At 37.6% G+C, this 17,569-nt stretch overlaps 2 protein-coding genes across 2 annotated transcripts in view; both read right to left on the bottom strand.

Moving 5' to 3' along the window:
- TMEM199 (transmembrane protein 199) overlaps nt 1-17,569 on the bottom strand; it is a 345,481-nt gene that overhangs the window by 209,449 nt on the left and 118,463 nt on the right. The gene's annotated exons all lie outside the window — the stretch shown is intronic.
- The window catches only part of NLK (nemo like kinase), a 153,059-nt gene that overhangs the window by 31,055 nt on the left and 104,435 nt on the right, over nt 1-17,569 (bottom strand). Inside the window, exons 4-5 of the mRNA XM_050763206.1 lie at nt 3,582-3,688; nt 1,229-1,314 (exon numbers count right to left, since the gene is read on the bottom strand). Of these exons, the coding sequence (XP_050619163.1) occupies nt 1,229-1,314; nt 3,582-3,688 (193 nt within the window). The remainder of the gene's footprint in view (nt 1-1,228; nt 1,315-3,581; nt 3,689-17,569) is intronic.

The following is a 17,569-nucleotide window of genomic DNA, read 5'->3' as shown; positions in this document are numbered from 1 at the left end:
CATTTAAAATAAAAAATGAATTTTATTTATACATTTGGTTTTATTACTTAGTTTAACCACCAGCAACCTAAGTAATAATGATAGTCTTGATTATTTTTAAAGTGGGTAACATTTTAAAAACTTATTTTTCTTCTCAAATATAGCAGTTAAAGGCCCTTATTTCCAATTTCTATTATGAGGAAAAATATAGTGGACCTCTCTCTATTCAAGAGTTCTGCCAATACACATCTGTATTAGAGGTAGGGAAATACAAATATGTGGACTTTGCTATTTGCAAGCCCCTTTTTAAATGAAAGACAATGGCTGTACTAGGGAAGAGAAGTAAAACTGAAACTGATGACTTGAAATTTTGGAACTACTAAATATAATTCTGTAACCAATTCCTCTTCAGAGGAATAATTAAGAATTGGCTACTATACATTATGGAAATACATTGAATTGGTGCCTATTACCCTTTTCTGGTTTGGCATTTTCACTTCTTTTTTTTTTTTTGGAGACAGGGTCTCACTCTGTCACCTAGGCTGGAGTGCAGTGGTGTGATCACAATTCACTGCAGCCTTGATGCTCTGGGCTCAGGCGATCCTCCTGTCTCAACCTTCTGAGTAGCTGGGACTACAGGCATGCACGACTATACCTGGCTAATTTTTGTATTTTTTATTGAGATGGGGTTTTGTTTGCCTAGGCTGGTCTTGAACTGCCGGGCTCAAGCAATCTGCCCGCCTCAGCCTCCCAAAATGCTGGAATTATAAGGCATGAGCCACCGTGTCTGGCCAGCACTATCACTTTTAAATATGTTTCTACTTCTGACTTTGCTACCTTGGTCAAACAGCATATAGAAATGTTAGCTGTGTAAAAATGTAGATGGTCTTCCTAAAAGTCACACTTCATTCTCTTATATAAACAGATGCTTGCTGTTCTAATATTTCTTCTGATATGTGCTTCTTTTAATAATGGAACAATCTGTAAAGGAGTCACCTTCTCTATTCTTTCTAGCTACACTGTAATTCAAATTTCAGAGTTTCTAAAACATAGGCAAACTATCATGAAAAGAACATGAGGCAGGACTACAAATTATTACTATGGCTATGAGTAGTGATATGGAGAAAACTGGGTTAACTTTTGGTAAAGTAATGGAAATGAACTTATTTCTTTCACAAAAATATGTTGTTCTTTAACCTGCCTTGACATTTTGATTTTTCCCAGGTATTTAAATAAACTGAAAAGCTACCTTTAGAACACAGTTGCTGTTCACAAGGAGATTCCCTGGCTTAATGTCTCGATGTAAAATGCCAGCTGAATGGAGATATTTCAAACCTGAAATAACAAACAGATTTAATTGCAGATATTTAATTCCTTTTACTCAACCAATAATTTTTTAAAAACCTTGGAAGAAAACAGTAGAGGATCTAAAATTGTTCCCTAAATAACTGCATAATGAACATTATTAAAAGCTAGTCTCACCTCAAAATACCATAATTTTGCTAGAGTAAAAATGTCACCAAAGGTTTGCAAAGTGTAGAGATAATGTCTATAATTTCAACAATTATGTAGGTTTAAATACAGATAAGCTTCTTAGGCACTCGAGTTAAGACCATATTAATAACCTTAGATTGCTAGTCAGTGTGGCTATTGGACTGCTGTTATTGATACTCTTAACCTGCAACTCGGAGCCTTCTCCAACAAAACAGTTTCCGTTAACCCACATGGAGCCTTTCCCAGGACAAGTGTTTCACTGGTAAGACAAAATTCAGGAACTTGCCCACACTGTCAGTAGTATTCTTTACCACTCAGAATCAGGAGGGTAATGAACCACTTTAAAAATATTTCTGACATCTTAGAAGACCAGTGCCTTCATTCAGTACTGCTAAAGGTCCCAGCCTCAACGTTGAGTCCTTTTTGTGTGCGTTTTTCCTTTTCTTTTCTTTTTTTTTTTTTTAATTTGAGACAGGGTCTTACTCTGTAACCTAGGCAGGAGTATGGTGGTATGATCACAGCTCACTGAAACCTCAACTTTCCTGGCTCAAGTCATGCTCCCACCTCAGGCTCCTGAGAAGCGGGAACTATGGGCATGTACCACCATATCCGGCTAATGGGCTGAGTCTTTTTTGGATAAAATGTAGCAAATCACATTTTTCACAAGTACAAAAAGAGCCAATATCTTCCCCATTTTCCCCTACCACAGAATATGAACAAATCTATTGGAGGTGAACATTTTTAGTTTTTTTGAGACGGAGTCTCACTGTGTCGCTCAGGCTGGAGTACAGTGACACGATCTCGGCTCCCTGCAGCCTCCATCTCCCAGGTTCACTTGATTCTCCTGCCTCAGCCTCCCAAGTAGCTGAGACTACAGGCGAGCGCCACCATGCCCGGCTAAGTTTCGTATTTGTTTAAAGTAGAGTGTAGTTTTGCCATGTTGGCCAGGCTGGTCTTGAATTTCTGACCTCAGATGATCTGCCTGCCTCAGCATCCCAAAGTGCTGTGATTACAGGCATGAATCACCATGCCTGGCCTGGAGGTGAGCTTTTTAGTTTTAATATTGCTTATGTGGCCAGGTGCAGTGGCTCACGTCTGTAATCCCAGCCCTTTGGGAGGCTAAGGCAAGCGGATCACGAGCTCAGGAGATCAAGACCATCCTGGCTAATATGGTGAAACCCCATCTCTACTGAAAATACAAAAAAACTAGCTGGGCATGGTGGCAGGCGTCTGTAGTCCAAGCTACTTGGGAGGCTGAGGCAGAAGAATGGCGTGAACCTGGGAGGCAAAGCTTACAGTGAGCCGAGATTGTGCCACTGCACTCCAGCCTGGGTGACACAGTGAGACTCTGTCTGGGGGAAAAAAAAAAAAAAGCTTATGTATTTTCATCCTTTTGGCATTTATTTTTCAATCGCTATAAAGAATCTCTTAATTCTATGAATTCTGGGGCGGGTGTGGGGGGAAGTATTTTACTTACTAGGTAAGAAAGCTGTTTTAGGCAAAATTCTCATGGACATACTTGATGGCCAGAAGTGTCAATAATGTTGGCCCAAATCCTTTCTCAGTCAAGTACGTGCTCTTTAATGAGCCAGTCTAGAGTTATTTAGCTGGCTCTGTTTATTGGTCTTCCCAATCTACTTTGGTTTTAAGGGTCATTTTGTTTCTCTGGAGTTGGCTTCAGGTATGCCAGCCAATACTCAGACAGGCCCACCTACTGTTGGCTTGCAGGACGTTCGTCATCCATAGGGGATATAGTCACTTTTTGCCTGAGTCGTCTGATGACACATATTCCTATTCCGTTGAAAACTAAAGGCTGTTTTGTGAACTTGTGACAAACCATCCTGCTTATTCACCTAGATTAGCCCACTCAACTGCCTAATGAATTTGACAGGGCTTTCTCTTTCATTACTGAAAACAAGAAATATTTGGCAACCCTAAAAAGCTTCTTCATTAACATTAAATATAGAAATTATAAAATATGCTTTGTCAAAAGAAAAAAGTCTTTAGAGAAGAAGAAAACCTTGGAAGGTCAGATTAAAGTCTAAATGAGAAGCAAAACATTTCATTTACAGTGTGACAGCACCTTTTTCTTCATAAAGAAATCTTACCTCGCAAAATCTGATAAAGAAAAACTTTGACATGATCTGAGCTGAGTGGTTGAGGAGAGACGATAATTTTATGTAGGTCACTCTGCATCAATTCTGTGACAACATATCTTGAAGTTTTAAGTTAAGGAGAGTTCAACGAATTCAGTCCCCTACCCCCTCAAAGTGGTGACCAGATCCAAAAAATAACTTCCATTCTCAAGGCTGGAAAAATGGGCAAAGAAAGCTTCTAGACAGCATGACATAGGTGAGAATTCCAGCCCTCACAAGATAAAACACTACTAAAATCAAAAGAACTTACATGTTTAAAAGTCAGCAGGAGTAAACGACCAAATGATTTCCTTATAATCAGCATTATAAAAGACAAAACCAAAGGTAAACATTTTAAATAACAGCCAGGCCAGGAAAAGTATGACGACCAAACAGTCTTGAGTTCTACTTAGACATGTTACAGGAATGTCCTCTGAATCCAAACAAATGGGGATTGGTGATCTCATCTTAGACCACCATGACACCAATGGAAAAGATCACGACCTATCCAAGGGCCGTGGCTTGTTTCATTATAAAATATGGTATTCCTAAACACATGTAAAGTAATTAGTTAAGTCTCTCCACAATCTTAGTAATTTAGTTCTTTTATTATTTAACTTTGTATGTATTTATGAAACACCCCTCCCCACTACCACCAGTAGATTTCAAGCTTCCTATACGTTGTACTCTGTTGTATGTCTAGGGTTTTGCTCAATGGACACGTGGCAGATGATTAAAGGCTGGAGCCTGGAGAGCCATGGAGATATGGAATCCAAGACTCTTGTGAAGCACATGAGTGTTAGATACATTAGAGAAGCAAAAGTATGGTAAATCTTATAATTATAAAGTATTAAGTTTTCTTAAGGCAATTTCTAATTTAATGTTTTAGCAAAAACAAGTAGGAAAGGGGATAACTTAGGAACAGGGAGGAGAAATGATCAGCCTTTGACAAAAGCAATTGAAAACTCCCTCCTCCTCGAGACATTTTTTCCAAATTGCTTTAGTCTCCTTTTTTCTTCAACCACTGTACGTTGAAATGCCCCATGGCTGCTGGTCCTCAGTCCTCTTCCCTATCCATACTCATGGATACTTGGATCCAGTCCCATGTCTTCAAATAATATCCATGCTGATGACTCCTAAATTTCTCTCTCTAGTTAATCTTCTTTCCTTAAGTGCAGACTTGTATATCAAACTGCCTATTATTTCCCCTGGATACCTAATTGACATTTCAAACTAACAAGTCCAAAACTGTCCAAATCTTTCTTAGTTGCTCGCACCACAAACCACATCAAGGAGTTATCCTTGACTCGCCCTTTCTCTTTCACTATACCTCCAATTTTCAGAAAATCCTTCAAAATTTAGCCAGAATTAACGCCACTTCTTATATCCACTGCTACTACTCTGGCCCAAGACTGCTATATTTCTAAAACACAGCAGCCAGGATAATTTTTTTTTTACTATTATATTTTTTATTTTGCCTATATACTGAAATTTACTTTATTATATAGAAAATATAATTTTTAAGGCTTTATTAGATATTCTAAGATATTTTAGTCTTAGGTTTTATCATCCAGATTCTTTCCAAAGAAATATATTCTACTTCGTAATGAAAGTTAATGAGAAAATGATATTTGGCATGTAGGATTCACTTATAGGACAGTTTTCAGTGACATGTTAAAATTATTCTATAAAATGATGAAGAGTTAAATAATGACATCAGGGTTACAGTTTTTAATGTTTTTATTCAAACTATTTTTCTTAAAAAATTTTCAAACACACAAAAAATTACACAGAGATGACCCATATACACACTTAACACCTAGAATCTACACTGCATATTTTGCTATATTTGCTTTGTCACACATCTATCTATTGCTCTTTCCATCCATCAATTCATCCAAAACTGGATGCATGTCACAGAATGATCTTGTAGGATGAAGGCCAAATTATGTCATTTTCTCTGCAAAAGCTTTCCATTTCATTTAAGAGCAAACGCCAGTCTTTAAAATGGTCTCACAGGCCATAAATCATTTGGCCTTCTTACTTCTCTGACCTCTTCTATTGTTTTCTTCCTGGATATTCTCTGAACATACTAGACACACTCCAACCTTAGGCCTTAGCTATTCTCTCTTCACAGACTGTACTTCCTAACATCTATTTGTTAACTCTTTCACGTCCTTTGTGGTTTTGCTCCAATTTTATCTTTCAAATGAGGCCTACCTCAACCACTCTGACACTACAGTCAGGTGTTGTATAATGATGTTTGGTTGATGGTAGACCACATGTATAAAGGTGGTCCCATAGATTGTAACGGTGCTGAAAAGTCCTATTGTATTGCCTAGGGGTGTCTTGGTGACTAACCCTGTGTAGGCTTAGGCTAATGTATATGTTTGTGTCTTATTTTAAAAAGTGAAAAAGCAACTCAGACCTCAACTCTACAAAAAATTTAGCCAGGTGTGGTGGCTTGTGCCTGTAGTCCCAGCAGTTACTGAGGACACTGACGTGGAAGGATTACCTGACCCTGGGAGGTCAAGGTTGCAGTGAGCCATGACTGCACCACTGCAATCCAGCCTAGGCAACAGAGTGAGAAAAATAAATAAATAAAAAGAAAAAAATATTTTTATATAGCTGTACAATGTCCCTGTGTTTTAAGCTAAGTGTTAATACAAAAGAGTAAAATATTTAACAAAATTAAAAAGTTTAGAAAGTAAAAAAGTTACAGTAAGCTAGGGTTAATTTATATTAAAGAAACATTAAAAAAGAAACTTGGGGGGGGAGGAGGAAAAAAATAAATTTAGTGTAGCTTAACAGCACAGAGTTTATAAAGTCTATAGTAATGCACAGTAATGTTTTAGGCTTTCAGATTCACTCACCACTCAATGACACACCCAGAGCAATTTCCAGTTAAGTGCCCTATACAGGTGTACCATTTTTATCTTTTATATCATATTTTTACTGTACCTTTTCTATGTTCAGATACGTTTAGATATATAAATACTTATTGTGTTAAAACTGCCTACAGTATTCAGTATGGTAACAGGTTGTACACTTGTACAGGTTTGTAGCCTAGGAGCAATAGGTTATACCACACAGCTTAGGTGTGTAATAGGCTAGACCATCTAGGTTTGTGTAACAACCTGTACTCCCTGTCTACTTGCTATCCCCTTGCACAGCTTTACTTTTTCTTCTTCCCTTAGTAGTTATTATCCTATAATTTCCTTATGTTTATTCTGTCTGTATTGCCAAGCCTGCACCATGAAGGCAAGGGTTTTTGTCTTTGTTCACAAATCTATCCCAAACTCTTCGAATAGTGTCTGCACATAGTAGGTCCCTATAAATATTTGATGAATTAATGTATATTGAGTACCTGTTAGGTACTAGGTACTCTACTAAGTATTTTAAATATATAATCTCATCTAATTTTCACAGTTACTCTACAAGGTATGTAGTGGTACCCTAAATTTAGATAAAGAAACTGACATTAACAGAAGACAACCTGCCTATGGTTACATAGTAGTGAAGCTTTTAGATCTGATCATGTCTAACATTGTTTCAATGGTTCTATGCAATTTTGGATTTATCTTCTTTTCTTATTCTTTAAAGTAACATTTTAAAAAACTCTAATAAAGTAGGCCAGGTGGGTGGCTCATGCCTGTAACCCCAGCACTTTGGCAAGCCCAGGAGGGTGGACTGCTTGAGCCCAGGAGCTCGAGAACAGCCTGGGTAACATGGAGAAATCCCATCTCTATAAAAAATTCAAGAAATAGGTCAGGTGCGGTGGCTCACGCCTGTAATCCCAGCACTTTGGGAGGCTGAGGCAAGTGGATCACTTGAAGTCAGGAGTTTGAGACCAGCCTGGCCAACATGGTGAAACCGTCTCTCTACTAAAAATACAAAAACTAGCTTGATGTGGTGGCGGGTACCTATAGTCCCAGTTACTTGGAGGCTGAGGCAGGAGAACCACTTTAACACAGGAGGCAGAGGTTGCAGTGAGCTGAGATCGTGCCACTGCACTCCAGCCTGGGTGACAGAGCAAGACTTTGTCTTAAAAAAAAAATTTTTTTTTAAGAAATAGATGAGCATTGTGGCTGGTGCCTGTAGTTCCAGCTACTCAGCAGGCTGAGGTGGGAGGATCACTTGAGCCCGGGAGGCAGGGTTTGCAGGGAGCCCTGATCTTGCCACTGCACTCCAGCCTGGGTAACAGAGTGAGACCCTGTCTCAAAAAAAACAAAAACCCCCACAACTATCACAAAATATACTAAATGTTCATTGCGTTCTTTATAGAATAATTTCAACTAATAAATGCAGAAACAATTATAGAATTAGGAAAAAAATCACGGTTTTGCAATCTCTGGAGCTAGGCACCATCAATGGCTGGTAAAATCACTTGAAAAGGATGAGTGTGAGACTGACATCACTTCAATCCACCACTCAATCTTAGCATAATTTAATGTGGAACAAGAATATTATGTTTGTGATATGCACAACACTGTCTAGAAGTATTCATGCCCCAAAAAACTTAATTTGAATGTAATCAATCATCTAGCTCTAATGACCAGTTAACTAGAAATATGTGGAATTAAAAAACAAGACATTAAGAAGAAGCAATCTGCTAAACACACAATGTGGACCACTCTTCAGGAAAAAATTATCTAACAAATCAATGACCATCCCCCTCTCACTGCCACAAAAAAAATGTGTGTTATGGGGTGAAGGGCAGGCAGAAATGTTTGGGATAAGAGACTCAAGAGACATAATAACCATACATACATGTAAACTTTGTTAGATCCTTATTCAAAAAGTGACTCTTGAGGCAGAGAACAGATATTAAGGAATTAGCTAATTTTATTAGGTGTGATAATGGCATAATGGGTTTTCAAGATACTTATCTGTTAGAAATTCACATTTAAGTATTTATAGGTGGGATAATGTGATGTTTGGTTATCTACTTTAAAATACTCCAGCCCTCCTTTCCCTTCCCCTCAATAAAAAGGAATAGAGGAAATGAGATTGGCAAAATGATTAAATATTGTTAAAGCTGAGCATGAGGTACATAAGTTATATACTTACATACTACTACCTCTCATATTTTTGTATATATTTTTGCATATTTTGTATATATTTTTATATATTTTGAAAATTTCCATAATAGTTTTCTTAAACTTCATTGTAGAAAATGTAAAATATATTTAAAAAGCAAGAATATTAAAAATATCCAGAATTCTACCTCTTTGGGTGAACTATAACATTTTGATGAAAATAATGTGCATGAGTACATGCATGTATATTTAAAATAAAACTGGTATTATATACATTGTTCTTTTTTTTTAATACTTTAAGTTCTAGGGTACATGTGCACAATGTGCAGGTTACATATACATGAGCCATGTTGGTTTGCTGCACCTATCAAATCATCATTTACATTATGTATTTCTTCTAATGCTATCCCACCCCCAGCCCCCCACCCCTTGACAGGCCCTGGGGTGTGATGTTCCCTGCCCTGTGTGCAAGTGTTCTCATTGTTCAATTCCCACCTATGAGTGAGAATATGCTGTGTTTGGTTTTCTGTCCTTGTGACAGTTTGCTGAGAATGATGGTTTCCAGTTTCATCCATGTCCCTGCAAAGGACATGAACTCATCCTTTTTTATGGCTGCATAGTATTCCGTGGTGTATATGTGCCACATTTTCTTAATCCAGTCTATCGTTGATGGACATTTGGGTTGGTTCCAAGTCTTTTGCTATTGTGAATAGCAAAAGTGCCACAATAAACATGTGTGTGCATATGCCTTTATAGCAGCATGATTTATAATCCTTTGGGTATATAACCAGTAATGGGATCGCTGGGTCAAATGGTATTTCTAGTACTAGATCCTTGAGGAATCGCCACACTGTCTTCCATAATGGTTGAACTAATTTATACTCCCACCAACAGTGTAAAAGCATTCCTATTTCTCCACATCCTCTCCAGCATTTGTTGTTTCCTGACTTTTTAACTTTTCTGTTGCCTGTTCTTTTAATAAAATGTAAGGATCTAGACACAAAACAAGCAAAGGAATCCCTTGCTTATCGCATTCAATGGTCTAATAATGCAGAATTTTAATGACTGCATAGTGTTCTAACGTGTGGATATATTATAATTCATTTAACCAAGTGATCATTGTTAAAAAGCTATTTCTAATTTTACTTTTTACTATTTTATTTTTTGAGATGGAGTCTTGCTCTGTCACCCAGGCTGGAGTGGAGTGCCGTGATCTTGGCTCAGAATTCTGCAGCCTCCATGTCCCAGGTTCAAGCGATCCTCGTGCCTCAGCCTCCCCAGTAGCTAGCATTAGAAGCGCACACCACTGTGCCCGACTAATTTTTGTATTTTTAGTAGAGATGGGGTTTCGTCATGTTGGCCAGGCTGGTTTTTAACTCCTGACCTCAAGTGATCTGCCCACCTCAGTATCCCAAAGTGCTGGGATTACAGGTGTGAGCCACTGAGACTGGCCTATTTTTAACTATTTTAAATAACCTTGAGATAAACATCCTATACATAGAATTTTATGTGGATCTGAGGATATTATATATACTTTAAAAAAGTTTTAAAATACTGTAAACTCCATGATATTATATATATTCTTTTATATCATTTTACATGCTTAAACAGTACTCCATTTTACGTAATATGTCAGGAGTTAAGTCATCTCCTGCCACTGGATGTTTACAACATTATTGTTTCACTATTATGTAGCTCTGTGGGAGTGCTTAGAGCTTTAAGGTATTATTTCATGAGGAACCCTCAATTATATATAGATCCTCCTTCCTGGGTCAAGCATTTATTCAGAAGAGTTCTCCAATCTTCCTTCTTAGGATGAATAGGTCAGGCTGCCAGAATTCTATGTTAGTGGGTGTCCAGGGAATAAACTTTTAGTCTCCAGCAGGGTGGGGGAAGATCTGAGCATCTTACTACTTCTAAAACAGTCTTGCAACCAATCCGATGTTTAGGCCCACCTGTATCCCCACTTTCTGAGATAATTGATGCCTCTAATTCCTGAGACTTTCTGACATTCTGTAGCAAGAACCAACCTGCTTCTGGGTTCTCATTACTGCCACCTTAGATTTCTGCCTTTTCTAGTCTGAATTTTTAACCCTTTAGTGAAATTTAAGGGGACTACAGGAAGGAATGGTAGTAAAGATTTATGTTCTATCCACTGTGTTTTAAGGTTGAAAACTCTTTACATGTTTATTGGCCACACATATGTGTGACCATGAAAGACAGAAAAAAAAAAAAAAAAGGAAAAGCAAGAGAGCAAACTGTTCCTGTCCTTTGCTCAATTTTCTACAGGGGTGATAATTTTTTTGTAATACTGCTTCTCATAGTAAGGATATTAACCTGCTAGTATGTACTGAAAATTTCTTTTCCACTAGGAAGTCACAGGATGGTGATATAAAAAAACTGCTGCTTGCACCTTTAAGTCTTAATCAGAAGTCCCAATATTCCTGAGTTGCACTGGTTCCAGAATTCTCAAGGGAGAGGAAACAAAGGACCATTACACAGAAAAAACCCAAACAACAAAACAAAAACAAAAATTTCACAATTGCCATCCCTGTATTAAGTGTTTTGTTATGTTCTGAGTATCTGTGTCTTCCCAAAAATTCATAGGGTGAAATGCTAACCCCCAAGAAGATGTGATTAAGAGGTGGGACCTTTGGGAGGTGATTAGGTCATGAGGGGAGAGCCTCTCTATAAAAAGAGGCCTAATGGAGTTTGTCAGTCCTTTCCACAATGTTAGGTTATAGTTAAAGACTGTCAACTAGGAAATGGGCCCTCAGCAGACACCAAATCTGCCAGTACTGTGATTTTGGACTTCCCAGCCTCCAGAACTGTCAGAAATAAATTAGTGTTGTTTATAAACCACTCAGTTTACGGCATTTTATTATAGCAGAATGGATGGACTAAGACAGTTATCAACTTGAGCTTTTTTTTTCTTGAGGCGGAATTTCACTCTTGTTGCCCAGGCTGGAGCGCAATGGCATGATCTCGGCTCACCACAACCTCCACCTCCCAGGTTCAAGCTATTCTCCTGCCTCAGCCTCCTGAGTAGCTGGGATTACAGGCATGTGCCAGCATGCCCGGCTAATCTTTATATTTTTAGTAGAGATAGGGTTTCTCCATGTTGGTCAGGCTGGTATTGAACTCCCGACCTCAGGTGATCTGCCTGCCTTGGCCTCTCAAAGTGCTGGGATTACAGGTGTGAGCCACCGGGCCTGGCCGAAACTTGAGCTCTTATACAGGAAAAAAAAAAAAAATAATAATCCTGAAGTACCAATGGCCAGGCATGGTGGCTCATGCCTGTAATCCCAACATTTTGGGAGGTCAAGGCAGAAGGATTACTTAAGCTCAGCAGTTCAAGACCTGCCTGGGCATCTTAACGACATCCTGTCTCCATAAAAAAAATAAAGTTAGCTGGGCATGGTGGCATGCATCTGTAGTCCCGGCTACTAGGGAGGCTGAGGTGGGAGGATCACTTGAGCCTAGGAGGTCGACGCTGCGGTGAGCCATGATTGCACCACTGCACTCCCACCTGGGTGACAGAGTGAGTCCCTGTCTCAAAAAAAAAGTATAAAGCATTTATGTGTATGGGATGTCAGTCAGATCTGCTGAATTTATTGACTTTTTTTTTTTTTGCTTTTGCCAGGATTGAAGAGTTCTTCCATGGATGTGAAGAACAGATTATATTCTATTCTACTTCACATATCTTCAAAATTGGCAGCCAAGTTGTGATGCCAGAATCCTTACTGTTAGTAGTGACAGTTGGTAAGCTCGCAAGCAGCGGAGAGAAAACATCTTAATTTTCAAGTTTATCAGGTTGAAATCACAGTGCTGGCACTTGGAAAATCTTGCTTTGACTTATAAATTTATAAATGAAACAAACTGATACAAAAGCCAAAAACAGAGAATAAGCATGAAATAATGTCATATGCTTTCTTCTAACAGTGACTACATTTTCAAAGAAAGGAGAAAATGGAAAACTGACTGGAGGGAGTACTGTTCTAAGCAGATATTTTATAACTAAGTACTCATTTCAGAAAAAGAAATCTGACATTTCATCTAGCATTATGAAACCTATCAGGTCAGGGTGTTGCTCACCCTATACCTGCTGGATTTGAATGGACAAACTGAACTATTTTTGACCAACAATAACACTTTCATATGATTCAACACTGAGCAAAGTATTACCAGATATCAAAAAACTGAAAAGGTATTCAAAATGAATATAGAGCATGATTTCAAATGGTAAGTCAATTCCTTCATACTAAGACCACATACACACATGCATAATTTCTCACAAAATATAAACTAGCAGGCCTTCTGCTAAGCACAAATGACTACATCACTATGTCACTATCTTCAGGATCCATGAACTTCAAAAACCTTTCATTCAACCTTCTATGATCTATTATAATATTTAAGAAAGGAGAGTTTAAAATAATGCTACTTTTATATCTCTGCTTCTTGAGAAGATGACAGGTTGGGTTAAAAAAGAATAGGGGCAGGTTAATTAACTTTAATTAACTGGAAAGTTCAGGGCAAAATACATAGAGCTCCTGTCTACCTCTACCATTTCCCATTTACCCTTGTGCAGAAATGCTTTCCCTTTCTTTAGTATCTTTTAAACATAAAAGACTGGAAAATTTTAAATATAGGATTTTTATAAAGTGATTAAAACAGCCACTTTGCAGAGAATACGTTTTGTCAAGCTTTAGTTTAGCAAAGTAAATTCTTAGGGGAAATACATTTTTCACTCCATGAATAATGCAGTGTTTTTCTTTATAGAAAACAATGTAACAACCAGGCCAACATTTTAAAATTTTCTTTGGAAAATAATTCCTGAATTTGAAGCTCTAACAATATAGCTTCAAAAATTCAGAAGCAATACACACCACCTTATGATACGGTTTTTGCTTTGCTCTAGCAGAAATCCTCTGAAGTCTCAATCCCCAGCATAATGTCTCCCAGATGTCTCAACTAGTTGCCATGCCAACTAAAGCAGCTTAAATTAAATGAGGTCCTGAAAAGGCACCTGCATCACTCCAGGTCTGTTGCACATTAAATAAAGCTCTCTTGACAGGGATTCAGAGGTGCCATTAACTTGAACAGCATCTATCTGATTATTGTTTCTGAGAAATTTAACGAGGGTCTCCAAACAAGAGTGAAAACAGGGTGCTCCTTCCCTCTGCCGGTCTTTCTAAATGGGACAGCCACTCCAACAGCTGGTGCACCCACTGGGTCAATGAATTTGCTATGGCCCTTTAAGTTACCATTGGATGAAGATAAACTATAGGACCAAAGTTAAGGCTTTCAGAAGAATATGAGCAGATTAACCACCTCTCCTATTTAAACGTGCCATTAAAAATATGATTGTTAAAAACACACTGTGCATGGTATGCCAACCTCAAAGTGATTTGAACAGCCCTACTATAAAACAAATTGCTGCTGATTGCAGCAATTAGTTAAGTAGCTCCATGAAATATGGATTCCAAATGTACTGATTTGCTTCAAAAAAAAAAAAAACCTGAATGATGCAAATGTTTTGGTGGGGGTTGGGGAGGAGGGTAGCTCTGATGTCTCAGGTGCCCAAGAGAAATAACAATGTCTCTGTATTGTTTTAAAGAGTTAATTTTTAAAAATAATATTTCGAGCTTTTTTACTGCTTTCTCATGTTAGTCACTGGAGAATATCACTTAAAAGAACCACAAACTTGGGCTAGAGAGGTTAGATTCTTTACCCAAGGTCACATTCCCAGTCAGTAAAAAGCCAAGACTAGCTCAGGTTTCCTGACTCCTCATCTAGTGCTCTCTCCACTCCCGCCAAGCTGTTTCCCATGGAAACGTGCCTTTACAGGTCTGCTATTCCAATTTCTTAACCAAATATCACCACCATATGCAGGTTTCTATGAAACAAAAAACAGTTGAATTATTCTTAATTATGGGCTATGAGGAGAAGAAAAGGAGAAAGGACGTTAATGTTTATTTGAAGCTACTATGTGCCACTTCATATGTGATCTCATTTAATCTTCATAACACCTACTTTATAGCTGCTGTATTTCTATTTAAGAAATAAGCACACTGAGGCTGGGAGAGGTTAAGCTGCTCTACACAGTTTCCATTTAAATCTAGACTGTAATGATTCTGAAGTCTGACCCTTTCCATGAAGTTATATTACTTCTATTTGTTTACTATTAAAAGAGAAAACGAAATACATGAGACTGCCATTACTTAAATGTTGCAAAAACCAGGCTTCAAGCAAAATCAGAAAATCAATATTGTATTACATAATGTGGTATTCCCTCCCTTGCCATGTTTTTTCCAAATGAGAAGTCACTGTCTTCATTCTTCAACAAATTTTGAATAGCAGCATGTACAAGATGCCAATCTAGATACTAGAAATGCAGTGGTGTACAAGACAGCCCACTGCTTTCACTGAGAAACTCAACAGCCTAACAAGGGAGACAGACAATTAAACAAGCAACTGCAATTCACTCAAAGATTACAACACTGTTACGGCTATTCATCTCATAAAGTTCCTTAGGTTCGAATTGAATAAGCCAGACTTGCCATCATAGAGCCACCAGGAATAAAAGCAACAAAGTTGCACAACAAAGATATATTCTTCTAAAGAGATAAATCTCTAAATCAGAATTACTAATTTCCAATAACTAAAGAGATTTCAACAAGTGAGAAACCATCAAAAAAAAAAAAAGCTTTCTTCAGCACCTACAAATTACTGCATCAGATGTGCAAACTAGTTGGCAATTTATCTATACTGTATAAAAAACATATACACTCATATTTGGTTTCCTAAAATGGTTCATCCTTAACAATTTATTTAAGCCAGGCACAGCGACTCATATCTATTAACCTGGCATTTTGGGAGACCGAGGCAGGAAGATCGCTTATGGTCAGAAGTTCGAGACCAGCCTGGGCAACATAAAGAGATCTTGTCTCTACAAAAAAATTTAAAAATTAGCTGGCTGTGGTGGTGCGCACCTGTATTCCCAGCTACTTGTGCCTAAGGTGAAAGGATTTTAAGTTTAAGCTCAGGAGTTCGAGGCTGCAGTGAGCCCTGATTGCCACTGCACTCCAGCCTTGGCGACAGAGCAAGACCCTGTCTCAAAAAAAAAAAAAAAAAAAAGTTTTTTATAAACAACATGAAAAGTAATAAAAATAAAATGAACATTTATTGAGTGCTCACTATTTGCAAGACACTTCTTTAAGTACTTTATATGAACTATTTCATGAATCCCCACAACACAAATAGCAAGTTATGCTAAAAAAAAATCCACATTTTAAATCCACATTTGCAGAGGATTTATCTGTTTGCTGAAAAGTATTTTTGAGCTTACCATGCCACTTTTAACATAGGTCACCTCATTTAATCCTTATAACAACATGTGGCTATTTCCACATAATAAGTCTAAACTGCTAGTGAAGAAATGTCTGACAAATAATGATAACCTTTTGGCCAATGACTTAAAAATAAAAAGGACAAAAAAATCAAGAGGCAAATTTTGCTACCTCATTCTCTTTATCTCAGTGTCTCTTTCCACCTCCTGAGTATTTACTTTCTTCAAGTCTTTTACCTCTTACCCTTCTTTAGTCAAATTATAAAAATAATCTTGACAATACAAGAAACATTTTCCCTGCACTTATGAATCATATATGCTTAAATAGCTTCATATCCCCTCATATTTTTTAAGTGCATGAGAACTAAAAAGTTAGTGTATACATACGTATAAATGTTTATATGTATTTGTACAAAAGAAAAGGAACTCCTGGCTACTTTTATGTGTGTGTGGGGGGGTACAGGGCTTGGACTAGTAGCCCTTTACAGATTTGTTTTTAAAGTCTCAATTAGAGATTGCTGGAAATATAGGACAGGCCTTTGATGGTAGATAAAAGTTAAAAATATAAGTTTGGGAATAATTAGATAGTGTAAAAAATAACAATTTCTACTTTCTACTAAATGAAATATGCCACAGTGAGGTATTTATTTGCATTTGGTTACAATCTTCTTTTTATTCGCATAAAAGTTTATCTTAAAAATATTTTTTCCATTTCCTTCCTTTTATTAAAAAACTTGGATATTAAAATTATGGAAGCCTGTCACCATTAATGGGTTTCAAATTCAACCTTAAAAACTGGTTCTTTAGAATAATGCAACCAGTGTCAGCAGCTGAACTGTTAGTGGACAGTGCCCAAATATAATAAGCAGATTCCCACAAAGTTTGCTGAGAAGAAAACGTTTTCATGGAGGACAGAATTTGAGGCAAGAAAAAGCAAGAAATGAGACATCTTCTGAAGATCAAGGACATTAGATGGGAACATATTAGAGATATCAAAAAGGGAGAGAACAAAGAGGGGTGCTTAGAATTAAAAATAGGCCTATACAATTTTCTCTGATGCAAAAAAGATTATGGGCAAGAAGACCAGGAAACTAATCTATAGCCTGGCAGCCATCTACACCTCAATGATAAGCCTCTCCTGACCTCTTGCTCCAATTAAAGCAGATCTGTACCATGATCAATATTTGTTTAACCCACCTCTACGATGCTGCATCTATTTTAGGAAGTAATTTAAGAATGCATGATAATCAGCCTCACACCAGAAATACTGACTACCCCAACTGTCAAAGGTAATTCTTCAGAAAAAGCTACACAGTCACCACAGAAACAAATGCTGACATCAAATTCTGACCTTCAATTACAAATAAGATGATTGAGTACTTTTCTGTTTTTAGGAAGTCATGATTACTCAGGCAGTCTCAGAGCCTGCAGGACTGGTGCCAACAGCATCTTTGTTTAACCATCATCATTAGCATCAATAAACACTGACTGGGTACTAAGTGGGTGTAGAGAACATGTTAACTCAATGACAAGACAGAGAAAAAAGATGGATGAACGCAAGGCAATAGTCA

The sequence above is a fragment of the Macaca thibetana genome, chromosome 16 (genome assembly GCF_024542745.1).
Source record: "Macaca thibetana thibetana isolate TM-01 chromosome 16, ASM2454274v1, whole genome shotgun sequence".
Taxonomy (NCBI): Eukaryota; Metazoa; Chordata; class Mammalia; order Primates; family Cercopithecidae; genus Macaca; species Macaca thibetana.
This window is presented reverse-complemented; position numbering and strand designations above follow the sequence as displayed.